Source organism: Vanellus vanellus, assembly GCF_965231255.1.
Source record: "Vanellus vanellus genome assembly, chromosome: 14".
In the NCBI taxonomy this organism is placed as follows: domain Eukaryota; kingdom Metazoa; phylum Chordata; class Aves; order Charadriiformes; family Charadriidae; genus Vanellus; species Vanellus vanellus.
This window is the reverse complement of record NC_138919.1, coordinates 11,303,525-11,316,895: the sequence shown is the minus strand read 5'-3', so window position 1 is coordinate 11,316,895 and position 13,371 is coordinate 11,303,525. Positions and strand designations below refer to the sequence as shown.

General features: G+C 41.7%; 1 protein-coding gene across 1 annotated transcript; it reads left to right on the top strand.

The window, feature by feature from the left end:
• IL4R (interleukin 4 receptor) lies at positions 1-12,676 on the top strand (the record flags this gene model as incomplete). The annotated part of the gene is made up of 10 exons (XM_082490734.1): positions 1-70; positions 4,355-4,496; positions 5,352-5,506; positions 6,598-6,752; positions 7,287-7,443; positions 8,235-8,334; positions 8,935-9,004; positions 9,144-9,220; positions 9,323-10,059; positions 10,330-12,676. 10 exons carry the CDS (start codon positions 1-3, stop codon positions 11,658-11,660), a joined length of 2,994 nt encoding a protein of 997 aa, XP_082346860.1. The 3' UTR covers positions 11,661-12,676.
• Positions 12,677-13,371: the final 695 nt, after the last annotated feature.

Below are 13,371 nucleotides of genomic sequence, written 5' to 3'. Positions count from 1 at the left end.
ATGGCAAGACTACCAAGTGCTGCACTGTTTAGCCTGTGGATCCTTTTCGTTTCATATACAACAAATGAAGGTACGTTTGTCAATGTTTTAAATTATTATACTGAAGTTTTTATCAACAACATTTTCCCATGACTAGTAGGCAACACTATTCCCATTAATTAACTAATGTAGAATGTGTGACTTCAAGTGTCAGAAATATCCCTTTGCTAGAACAAATTTCTTAGATTTTTTTCTTTTCATTGACCTTATGTGGGCAAGAAAAAATAGGAATTTGCAGGAAGGAGAAACTGAGATTTGGAAAGTCATCTCCCTGCTTCCCTGTTATGTAATCTCTATGGGACATCTTTCTGCAAACGAGGTGCTCAGCAATCACAGAATAACACAGAATCACAGAATGGTGGGGGTTGGAAGGGACCTCTGGAGATCATCTAGTCCAACACCCCTGCCAAAACAGGGTCACCTACAGCAAGTTGGACAGGAACACATCCAGGCGGGTTTTGAGTATCTCCAGAGAAGGAGACTCCACCACCTCTCTGGGCAGCCCGTGCCAGTGCTCTGCCACCCTCGAAGTAAAGAAGCTTTTCCTCATGTTGAGATAGAATTTCCTGTGTTCCAGTTTGTGCCTGTTGTCCCTTGTCCTGTCACTGGGCACCACTGAGAATAGTCTGGCCCCATCCTCTTGACACCCGCCCTTTAGATATTGATAAGCAGTGAGGAGATCCCCTCTCGGTCTTCTCCAGGCTAAACACACCCAGGTCTCTCAGCCTTTCCTCATAAGAGAGGTGCTCCAGTCCCTTCATCATCTTCGTAGCCCTCCGCTGGACTCTCTCCAGCAGTTCCTTGTCTTTCTTGAACTGAGGAGCCCAGAACACTACCCAGGGACATCTCTGTAGGAATCCCATATGAGCAGAAAGCACTAGTCTCTCATTTGCTTATTTTCATAACCGCCACTGTTGGCCATGCGGGACCTTGCAGGAGTTATGCTCATGAAATGGAGCCTGTAGATCTGCTGTTAAAGGGCATCTGTCAATTTGTGTTCTCCAAATTGTGCAGAGTTACTAAATTGGAAAATTTAGTTGACTTGATGTGAACAAATTTTGCGGGCACTTGCTGTGAGACATTACGCGCTCTGACTTGTGCCTGTACAGGGACAGGTGTCCTATGTGTTCTGCACTACTTCGTTCTTTTAGTCTGGCGGGACGTGTAGCTGCATTAAGTCTTAATGCTGCTTGTTAGCTAATAGTTCAGCTGGCAGGGGCTGAACGTGAAAATGTTTTTTTCCTTGTATCTTTTATGATATTTGATTATAAAGACAAATTAGAGGTATAAAATCATGTTTTCTGACAATGCATTTTTATCCTCTGGAAAGTGAAGCTTACATTTTGCTTTCTGTAGTTTTTAAGTAGTTCCACAGTACTGTATATTTTTTTTGTTTGTTTGTAAAATAGTTAAAAGAAAATTTAAAATAGCCTGTCTCTAAAAAAGAAGGTTTATTAGCTACTTTCTTTTGTACTATTAATTTGAATTGATGAGAAGGATCAAGGTTTGTGAGAGCACGTTGGCTGGGTCATCTGACCTAAGTAATCCCACATTTGCTGTAAATGATCTTTATCAATGCTTAATTTTACAGATTTTTTTTCCCCATAGTTAACTACATTTTTAAGTTTCTTCAGCATGGTGTTCTAGTTGAGGATTAAAAAAGAAATCCAGTATTTCAGTTCCCTTTTTAACTACATGAACTGAAAACAAACCCTGTACTGTATGCGGTTTCAAAAGGAAATTCTCAAATATCTGAGGTTTAAAAAAAAAATAGATTATACCAGAGATGGAAAAGGGAGAAGATCGCAGGAAAAGAATACAGAAGACAATTTAGAGTTCTGGAAAGACACAAGGACACTGAAAGGCAAGATAAAGTAAAGCTGCTAATCATCATAGCTTAACACAGAAGGAAGAGCTTCGTTTAACTGAAATATTCCTGAAAGTGTAAGACCATTAACACATTGGAAAATAATGATGTTCATCTTTAAAGGGCTTAAAATGTTAGTACTTCTTTTAAAAGTGCGTCTTAAAGTGGGAAAAGAAAATAAACTAACAATAAAAATACAAATTGCAAACAAATATAAACAACAGCAACAGGATAAATAGATAATGTTTCTTTTAAAATAAATGAGCAGTGTGACTGTTACAGTATTGCAGAAGTTTACTCTTTCACTTGCTGCTCTTCTGATGGTTCTTGAGTGGTTGGTTGTTGGGAGTTTTTTGAAGAATCAGGGATCATGCAGGACAAAACAGAGCTAAATGTGGTGCTGCCATCCAGAAGGGATAGGAGTGATAGCTCTTATCTACAGGATAAATATCTAGCCTTAGTAACTAAAGCAAAATATTTTCTAAATATTTGTACACTAATGACACCATGAGCTGCAGTCAGTTCTAGGTTTATAACCAATCAATATACCAGACAATTTAGATTATGATTTCGATAGAATTTTTAAATGGTTCCTTGACATTGCTATAACTCCTCATTTGTGTAAGCGAGCCTCACTAAGGTTATGGAGCTTACTCAAGTGATCCAGAACTGCTTGAACTTGTCAAGTTTTGTGGGAGGCCTTTTAGAAAGGCAAGTAAAGGTGATGTGTGGACTTTAATGTGGGTGAAAGACCATACGTACGCTGACAGTACTAAACAATTAAGTGTTTCTTTGAATCAGGTTTTTATTGAAGTATGAGAGGGTCTGGTGGTAGAGCCCGTTGTACGTAGTGTATCGTGTCCACTAAAAGGCATCTGACCATCATGTTTATGATGTTTGGAGATACTGTACTTTATCAGATTATGAAGAAGTTATATCAGAATAAATAACACGAGCAGACTACAGAAAAGTAGAAATGTAGGAAGGATAAAATGAAATTATGTATTTTTGAAAACAAAAGTTTTTGCTTGGGAAGAATAATCTGAAACTTAGGTACGCATTGGAAAGAATAAGCCTGTGAAGCTGCAGTGGCTGAAGGACACAGACCTTACAGGATGTGAATTGTTGGCAACTTAATCTTGAATTTGCAATGTAAATGACAAGAATGGAGAGTTAGTAATGTGCTGGGCTGTGTAAACAAAATTATTTACGTACTATAGAGAAATGAAAATCATGTCTTTATATGGCCCTTGTATAATCGCTGCAGGAAACCTTCTAGCAGAATCCCTTAGGAAACTATCAGAAAAATATGAATTAAGAGGATTCTAAAAACCAGCCAAAGCTATTCCAAATTTTTATGGGGAATTGAGATGTAGAGCAGGAGAGGAGGATTTAGATCTGTGCAACTTGTGCAAGAAAAAGGAGATATTGTTAATATTTACCAATAACAGAGAAGTCAAACATCAAAAGCAGCAAAGAATTTTATGGCATGATAAAAGCATTAGCTATTTCTGACTGCTTCATTTAGAGATGATCACTTTCCAGTATCACATTTGGCATACTTAGTCCTAATAACAGCATGACCTTACCGTCACGTAGCTCCTCCTCTGCTGTTCCTTGTTTCACTTATGTGGAGTGCACTGGAATAATGGAAAATGAGGCTGGAAGGGATACTGAGGATTGTGTATTCCACGTCCCTTTCCAGTTCTAACAAAGATATTTTGACCAATGTTTTCTATTTTTTTCTTAAATACCGCCAGTGAAAGAGACTGTAAATGCAAATATTGGCAGTGCAGAGACTTTGGGCTTTTCTGTACCCTCTCAGTGCCTGGAACAATGTGACTAAATCTCTCCAGGTCTCTGAACACTATCATAACAATGAAAAATAGAAGACAGAAGAAGAAATACTGAGTGAAATTGAGAAAAGGTATACACTAGAAGAAAGCCTGTGCCTAGAAGATCTTCTAGGCAATGGGGGACTGCTCTGGGGAGGCAGAGGGCATGCATTTGGGAAGCTTAGACCATTGCAGATAAAGCACAAGTACATGCCTGTAGGCAGTGATCTTGGTCTGACTTTTAATTATCTGCATTTTGGCTTTTGAACCTTTTGTATTTAGCACATAGGACGATGCTGTTTTATAATTAAATGTTGATGTGTTTCGGATAGAGCTATCGGAATCATATTTTCTATGCTTGGAAGACTATGTTGGATGAGTTGTGCCTTTCTATTTCAGTATTACTACTGCAGACCTTCTTCCTCTCCAAGACCACACACGTTGTCTCCAAAAAGGTGGAGACGTTTGGTGATGTGCATCTCTCTCCATTTATCCAGAACACAAAGAATAACAATGCTTTCACTTAATTTATAGGAGGTTGGTAGTTCTGTTTAGATGGAAGAGTTAATGTAAAGTCCAATTTAGCTTCTTATTGTGTGCTGCTTCTCCCTAGTTATGGCTGCGGGACATGTACAGGAATTTGCATGCTTCACTGACTATGACAAAGAGCTGGTTTGTCACTGGAAGGTGCCCGCACAAACAAATTGCTCCAAAGAATTCCAGCTGTTCTACACGAACGCGTTACATCCTCAGCCGTAAGTGTTTAATAAGATGTTACATTATCATTGTTGGAACTTCATATCTCCTATAGCCGTTATCGGCTTTGATTCCCTGCCTCTACCATGGGTGTCTGGGACAAAAGGTAATCCAGATTAGTCTTCTTGCCAGGAGGAAAATGGGTTGCTGCAATTAACAGCACACTTTGTTCTGTGGTCCACTCTTCTGCAGACCTCTCTGCGCGTTTAGTACAGAGGAGTGATCAAGTCCTACTTGTAGGAGTGGTAGGGCTCTCATAAGTTTACCCAACCTTCATTTCATGTGAAATTTTACTTCCTTCAGGAGAAATCTTACCCAATTTACCAGTCTGTGGCCTGTGTAAAAGGTACTCTCCCCTGAAGCCCAGGTGCTTATTTCTGCATACAGACTAACTCATGTATGCAGAGATCTGCAGCAGGGCCAGTCCATTATCTCCTACAAAGTAAGATGCATCTGAGCTCTCCTGTTCCTCTCCATATGATTTCTCCACACAGACACCCAAATAACCTCATTTTGTACACTGTAGTAAACCCATTCCTATACTAGCAAGATGTCAGTCCGCTCCTTCAGAGGCTGAAGTGTGATGAAGAGTGTTAATTTTTCCTCTTGGGATCAATCCTTATCCTTTCTGTCAAGTTTTTCATAGAGATATCCAAGAGGCGTTTGGGGAAGGTGGATCGTTTGGGGGAGCTCAGTTTTGGTTTGGATTTGTTTGGGATAAACGTTTCTAGGCACTGAGGTTGTTTGTCTCAGGTTTGATTAGCTCTACACATTGGGAAGTTTGGTTTCACCTTTTCAAGAAATAGCGTGCCACACTCTCTAAACCTCACATAATTTTTCTGACTGTTTTTCAGAAATCGTGTGTGTGTCCCTGAGAATGAAAAAGACAGTTTAAGGTGCACTTGCACAATATATCCGGATTATTTTGTATCAGCCCTCACATATATTCTAGCTCTACAGTTCAATGAGACTGATACGTGGAATACCAGTGTTACACCAGCCCTGGTTGGTAAGAAACTGTTTACTTTGTCACCAGGACATCTGGCTCCAGGCTTTGCAATCCTAGCTAACTCCTTATTCATGTCACTGGAACAGTTTTTCCTTATCAGAGGTGAAAGGTGCCATGGTGGCTTAAATATGAAATCCATTTGGCTTAGAAACCCAATTCTTAAGGAAACTGTATAAGTAATGGGGCAAGCAGACTGATTCTTCCTCTAGCTGTGCCCTCTCAGCTGCCAGCCAGCGGCAGTTTGGGGGTTTAGACGTGTCTTTAGTGCATTTTACTTGTGGCTGTAGAATTCAAGGATGAAGAGGAATGTGCTACTTCCACTTTCTAGGAAGACACTAGGCTATCCCTACTGAAATTTCTTCCATTCCTGTCTCTGTCATACTCTTAATTTTTCATGCTAGTTGAATCATCCCCCTACACAGAGATTTTTACAGTAATTGCTGTTGGATTATAACAACCAGTGATAAAAAGTTAATGACTCTGCTCTTTCATAGGGCAGAGCGTAAATACAGTTTATGTCTCTCCATAGACACTTAGTTTGTTTAGAACAGTGTGCTTGTTCATACGCTTGTCACTTCAAACACTCGGAGAAATTGTTCATGTACCTTGGGCAGGCATTCCTCTGCTGCGATGAGGTGGTTCTTTTCAGAATACTTGATTGTTGCTGCTGCTTATCAGCAGAAGAAGCAGGAGCCTGCATCAGTTTCTAAGAGACAGGTAGTCAGGACAGCCTGCAGAGCTGTCAGAAGCTCTGAGTGTACCCCATGGCACAGCATCCTATTGTGAGGGCGCAGGTTGTTCCCGTTTTTCCAGGCTGTTCCCATTTTTCCAGGCTGAACGCTGCATCCAGTTCACCAAAAGGTTGAACTTGCAGTTTGTTCAGCCAGCTTGAAGATTCAGTGCTTATTAATGGAAACCTTGCAGTTGCTCTGTTTTGGCCTCCGTATCCTTGTGCTACAGCATAGCGAAAAGCGCTAAGTGCATCGGCTGCAATGTGATTCTGGTCTCTGGTGAATGTTTGTCTCTCTGCTTCTCTCCATCAGTGCTTTCACATTGCCATGTTATCCTTAATTGTATTTTTTAACATACAGTTAAGCCAAGGGCCCCCAAAAATCTTGCCATTGAGAAAGTTGAAAGTGGTAATTTCAATCTGAGCTGGGAGGAGAGCTATTCTTCTCAATCCATGCTCTCTGGACAGCCGGTCATCTATGAAGTGAAATACTGGAGGAAGCAGCACCCGACAGAGGTAAGAGACAGACAGTCTCTTCATTTTCTGTCTCTCTGGAGCTTTCAGGTTCAAAAGGTCTTCTGAAAAGTCTTGAAACCATTTCATGAATAAAGTTGTAAGGGCCAGCGAGGGCAAGTCCCACAACGTTCCTGATCACACGCTTGCCACAGGGCACATTGCCCTGAGGTGGTTCAGCTGGCCTTTACAGGATTGAAACTCCCTGAACTTCATTTGCTCCTTAGACATCAGGAAGCTGGAGGCTGTTCGTGACTCTGTGGCGCACTTGAGGCGTTTCAGACACCTTCCTGAACAATCCAGCACTTTAGGGCTGGGCTTCTTCTGGTAGGGGAAGAACATGCATGGTGGCTTGTCACAAATACCACCCGCTCATGACAAAATGCAGTCTTACACACAGCAGATTAAGTATACAGTCAGTCATTTGCTCATTTGTGCAAGGTCGCTGAAACACGTAACACTATTGTTATTTAATTGCTGTCACTAAACCTTCGCCCCATAAAGAAATCAAAGTGAACTTTCTCACTTCTTTTTCAGGTTTCTGTAAAAGCAATTAACTACCAGGCAAAAAGTTTTGAAATTACTGCAAGCTCCTTGAGGAGAGGCTATGATTACGTTGCAAGTGTAAGGTGTAACTATACAGATTACCCGGCCTACTGGAGTGAATGGAGTGAAGAAGTTGAATTTCACTATGGTAAGTATTGTAGCAAATAGCAGCTTGATAAAAGGATGTTATAGTTTTATAAACCATATCACATATACCCTGCTGCTCTCCTCTCAGAGGAAAGTTATCGAATCATCATCTTCATCCTTTTGAATGTGTTGTGGATACATCTGTAAAGGCTTCCAAAGAGACTAAACATAAAAAGGTAACTCCTGGGGAAATTAAGACAGAGAAGACCAAGGGAAGCTGGATTGTTTAGTTTTGTGAAAAAAAGGCTAAAAGGGGATGTGTTTATTCTCTATAAATACTTCATGAAGTAGACACCAGGGAAGGAGAAGAGATACTTAAACTCAAGAAAAACATTGATGTAAGAGCAAGTAGGTATAAATGAACACGAGGTATTTAGGCTGCAAATTAAGCAATACTTTAACCATCAGAAGACTGGGGGTTTATAAAAATCTCTGAAGAGCAACAGAGAAGAAAAGAAGCGTAGCTGCACTACAGTGGATGATACCATTTTAGGAACTGTGTGACAGGTTTGTCCCCGAGAACTGACAAATGGTCTGACGGTACACGTTGGCTCCTCCAGCTCCTGACACTCACAGTAACTGGCTGCAGTACCTCCATTGATCTTTCAGACATGCCACACGCCATCGCTACTGGTAGCTGTGTATATTCTGTTGTTTATCTGCTGGAGGCTTTATTTTACATCCTCTAAAGGAGTGTTTTTTAAGGTGCAAAAGAAGAGCAATGAATTTGGTATTGCCAGTACTTGTATTTATATACACATACACGTGTAAATGTATATGTTTATTTAACAGATTACCAAGTAACAGCTGAAGACATTCTGCAGATGGCTGTTCCCGTATCCTGCATACTGATCATGGCAGTATCTGTGATTTGTTACTTCTGTTTTACCAAGTATGTATTGTATTGTTCACAGGTTTTATAGAGTAGCGGTTTGCACAGATGTCAGTATTGCTATTGATTAGCTGAATGTCCAGTAGTACAGGAATCTAATGTTTTGTTTTTCCTCAGCACCTTTATCTCACTCTCTATGAGCTATAAACATGAATCAGTTGGACTCTGTCATTTTTTGAATAGGTAACTGAATATTCTCTATTAATCTTACAAGAATGGGCTTGTTATAGTATCCAAACCAGGCTGCAGTTATGGGTTTGTCAGTTTCAGACCCCGGTCTTTGCTGAAGTTCCAGTAATGAGGGTTAAATATCTGTATTTCTTCTAAAGGCTTTTAGTGGTAATGTGAAAGTGGGATCCTATCTGTTTTGCACATCATTTCAAACACGATTAGAGGAACACGTGGCTGTGGTTGTGCAGGGCAGTCACGCACCAAACACATAAACGTCTTTGCACTAGTTTAATGAAAAGCAGCACTTGGACATGCACAGAACAAGTACTTCCTGTTGCTGCAATGCAGATGGCTAAGAGGGAGAGGGAAGTGTAGGCTGATGAAGCCGAAATACAGTCAAAGCAAACAATTTTCATTCTTCCCTTGCAGAGTGAAGAAAGAATGGTGGGATCAAATCCCAAATCCAGCAAAGAGCCATTTGGTCGTCAAAAATGTCAAGGTAATTAAAAAGCTTTGCAAAAAATATCTTTTCCTGATTGCCAGAAGTAGACTGTGTAATAAGTGCTATTGTCTGACTAGTGCAGGGGATACTAAATACAAATCACGTGTGTTCTAAATCTCCTTTGTATCTTTACTAGTTCTCAGTTTTGTGCTACATTGATGAAATTAAGTTCCCCTTCCATGACTTAAAGCAGAGTCATATGGAAACCCAAATGTAAGTAAGATAAAGAGAAAACAAAATCTCTGCTTTACAGCATAAAATAGTTTCATATTACATAAACATTAACTGTCCTTTCCTTTTGACTTCCAAAAACAGAAGTTGCAAGAACTGTCTGGCTCAAAGTTTGTCAAGCCAAAACTTCAAGGGAAAAGATAACATCAGAAATGTTGAGAAATCTTGCAATTGCCACAGCAAGTCTGGAGAGTGGTTTCCAAAAGGCAACAGTGCAGTTTTAACCCCTGAGACAATTCTGGTTGAAGAGTCTATAGAAATCTGCGAATGTTTAACAGACGTTGAGGCCGAGAGCCAGGAAGAGACTAGCGACCAGATCACCTTGTTTGAGCCTTGTGAGAGCAGTATTGGTGCTTTCAGGGAGCACACTGAACACAATGATGCACTAGCTAGCATGTTTATTGAGCTCCTGGCAGATGAAAACAACATGCAGGACAATAAAGACCTAGACATCATTGCAGGTGAGAATAAAACCTTTGAGAAACTTGAGTCAGAAAATCCGTCACAGCGAAATCCAAAAGAAACCGCAACCCAGAGTCAGCAGCCGTGTGATGTTTCTCATGCAGTCTCCCTCTTCACTAAAGCCTCTCAAGATGACTACAATTGCAGTACATCCAGCAAGAAGTCAGAAGAATCCTTTGAATCTGGTTATCAGAGCTCCAGCATAAATTCTGGTTCTCTGGATTCAAGTGATCTTCAACGTATGGTTCATGAAAGCCTTTTTCCATGCAGTTCTGAATCCTTTGGGACCGAAAAAGACAGAATAAACAACGCTGCACACAAGAGTTTTGATACTCTTGTGTCTCCATCCATGGGGCTGGGTAGCTCTGCGTATAAGAGCTTTGACACCCTTATCTCTCCATCCGTGGAGCCCTGTGGTTCTGCATATAAGAGCTGTGACACCCTTATCTCTCCATCCGTGGAGTTCTGTGGTTCTGCCTACAAGAGCTTTGACACCCTTATCTGTCCATCCGTGGAGTCCTGTGGTTCTGCCTACAAGAGCTGTGACACCCTTCTGTGTCCATCCGTGGAGTCCTGTGGTTCTGCCTACAAGAGCTGTGACACCCTTCTGTGTCCATCCGTGGAGTCCTGTGGTTCTGCCTACAAGAGCTGTGACACTCTTCTGTCTCCATCCATGGAGCCCTGTGGTTCTGCCTACAAGAGCTTTGATATTCTTGTGTCTGCGTTCAAGGAACCAAGTAGCTCTGAGTATAAGAGCTTTGATACCCTTATGTCTCAGTCTATGGCTAACAGTAGCCTGATGCCGTGTTTTGAAAATGCGTGGTCCTCACCACCTTTAACACAGTTTTCAGAGACACCAGAACTTAGCTGCAGGGATCAAATGTATCGACCCCCTAGCAATCAGATGTGTTGTACCAACTACAGATCTCCCTGCACTGAGCTTGATTTTCAGAACACCTGTTCAGAACATGCTGATTTTCCATCGTCCTCTACACATGCAAATGACAGCGCTTCAGCCTTCCTACCAGAGGACAAAATACATAAGCAAGTAACATATCAAAATGTTCAAAAGAAAGCCAATATAATTTCTTGCCCCATTGGACCTCCACCATCTGGTTATCAACCTTTTGATAATGCAGTTAAATGTAGTGGTACATACTGTGACAGTGACAGTGAGGTTATCTCTAGGTCAATGTATAAACCCTTCATTCATCTTTTGTACAACAACCTGAGAGAAACACCTGCAGATACCATAAACTGTGAACCTGACCAGAGGACAGATGATCACCTATGTTTGACTGCACAGGGTTTTGATTGCAGCATTGCCCCGGGTTTAGCCTCTAGCGAGGATGTCGCACATACCAGTGATGGCAGTCTTTGGATCAACTCTGATGAGCTGTCTAGTGATAGCAAAGATGAAGATAGCAGCAGAGACAAACAGCTGTTGCATTTGTTAGAGCTGAACTGTCAAGATCTTAACAGCAGAGAAAGAACTATAAAGGGGACAAAACCTAACAGCTTTAACTGTACTGCTAAAGGAACGCAAGAGAGCAGCAGTAACAGACTGAATACTGACTTTCACTGCCACACGCACAGCCACTTGAGGAAACTTGGAAATGCAGGGGAAAATAGAGAGGTGACAAAGCATGCAGTAGGCAGGAGGTGCGGCTCAGCGGGTAGCTTACCAGAAGAGTCGCTGGACAGCATCGGGCTAAACTTAGAAAGAAAAACTGCAGAGCCCCTGGAGTTCCTGGTCTCGGACAGGTTGTCACCTGCTCTTTTTGTGGATAACTCCTGTCCTGATTCTCACACCATTCACAGTGAGGGTTCCACCCTGGCACCTGCCGTTAAAAAAACACCAGTAGAACTATTGAGGGAAAACAACAGGAAAAATGAGAAAAAAATGAAACTTGTACAAGCCCTTGCTGAGGAGGACAACTGCTACATGAAGGTGGCCTAGCCACGCTTGCCAAGACTGAACCAAACCCGTCTTTGGAAATAAACTATATCACAAGTTGAAATGTTGCTTGTTCTTCCAATCTTGCCTGAAGTGAGGGCTGCTGCAGTTCAGATGTGGATTCGGTGGGTTGTAACACTCACGCCTGCTGCAGGGCTGGCAGCCGGTGTGTGATGCAGCCCCCGGGAGACAGCAGGGTTAGCACCTAACAGTTGCACCTACAACTCTACTGGGGGCGAAGCCAGAGCTAAATGGTGATGGTTCTCCAAAAGTGATGGTTCTCCAAAAGTGAGCCGCAGCTGCATAAAGCAGGAGTTCTTAGTACAGCTCCTGTGGCTGTTGCCCTGGCTCTGGATGTTGCTTGGGAAGCGCACAGAGGTGATGTGGAAGATGTGGACACACCTAGAAGTGGGACATATGTGCAGGCCAGAGGGGAAGTGACTGACTTGCACTGACGGCATCACGTGGCTTTCATAGTTTATTTATTGGGAGGGGAGGAGGGACGTCCTACGTGCCTAGCCCCAGCATGGGGTATATGTTTCTATACATGCTCAATCAAGAGCAGAAATAAAGATTTCTGTCATTTGGGCTTAAGCAATGGTCTTACTGATGATTAGTATCTTATTCTCTAGAAACAAGCAGAGTTATTTCATACTTCTACAGCTGTAAATGGAATCAGACGTTTCTAAGCAGTGCTTTCCCAGAAAGTTTATCCAGTTTATGGTCAGACTCCCTAAATTGATGAAGTGTTTTTTTGGCTTCTTGTTCTTGTCCGGTCAGAATGGGAAATATGCCTGCAGCTTCATGTTGGATTATTGTTCCAAAAGTTTTACTCACGACTCTGAACTTTTTTTAAGGCGTTATCGTATATTTTTGGTATGGTAAATTCCACCCTAGTGTGCTGGCAGTGGCACAAAAGAGTTAAGAACTGTTACGTAATTTTAAGTGTATTAAAATATATATGTGTGTTCTCATTATTTAGAAAACCCTATTTGCATTGGTATTCATAAGAAAGGAAACCATAATGCTGAGCACAGAAACTGGTTTAGCGTGTTTTGTAAGATGTTTGTGCTTCAAATCTCTCTTCAGAGTTCAGGTTGGCCAAGTAGTAGAGGGATCTATGCATCAATTTGGTAGTGGTACAAGAGGGTATGTAAGCCCTGGAAGGAGACTCACGGTGAAGTGTCTGTATTTAGATGTGATAGTTAATATTTGCATGGGCACTGGTTTGTAGATTACTTTCACTAAGGTGGTGGCTAGTGAAAGATCTTACTGCTGGTAGCTAAGGTACTGATGAACATATTATTTGTTTTTATTGAAAATATAGAGTTGAATTTTATTTTCACTCAGGTGAGGTTTAATTCTATCAGAAATACTCTTTCTTTGCATGAGGGCAGTCAGTACCATCAGCACAAATTCTGTGAGGCGGGAGGGCTGTGAGGCAGACAGAGGAAGAGGCTCTCCAGGACCCATCAACCAAACCCGCACTGAAGTGGTGGAACAAGAGGGTGCACAGAGGCCACGGTCTGCCTCATGAGTAAGCTGCCTCACTTCCCTAAATCCAGGCAAAGTCAAGTTTAAGCAATATCCCCCAGCTAGTTATTGCAGCTACCCAGAATGGGTTGCTCACTGTTTGCTGTAGTGGCACAGGGCTGTGAAGAGAGGCGCGGGGTCAGCAGTAGTGCTTTCTTCCCATTCTGCTCCTGCACTCTCC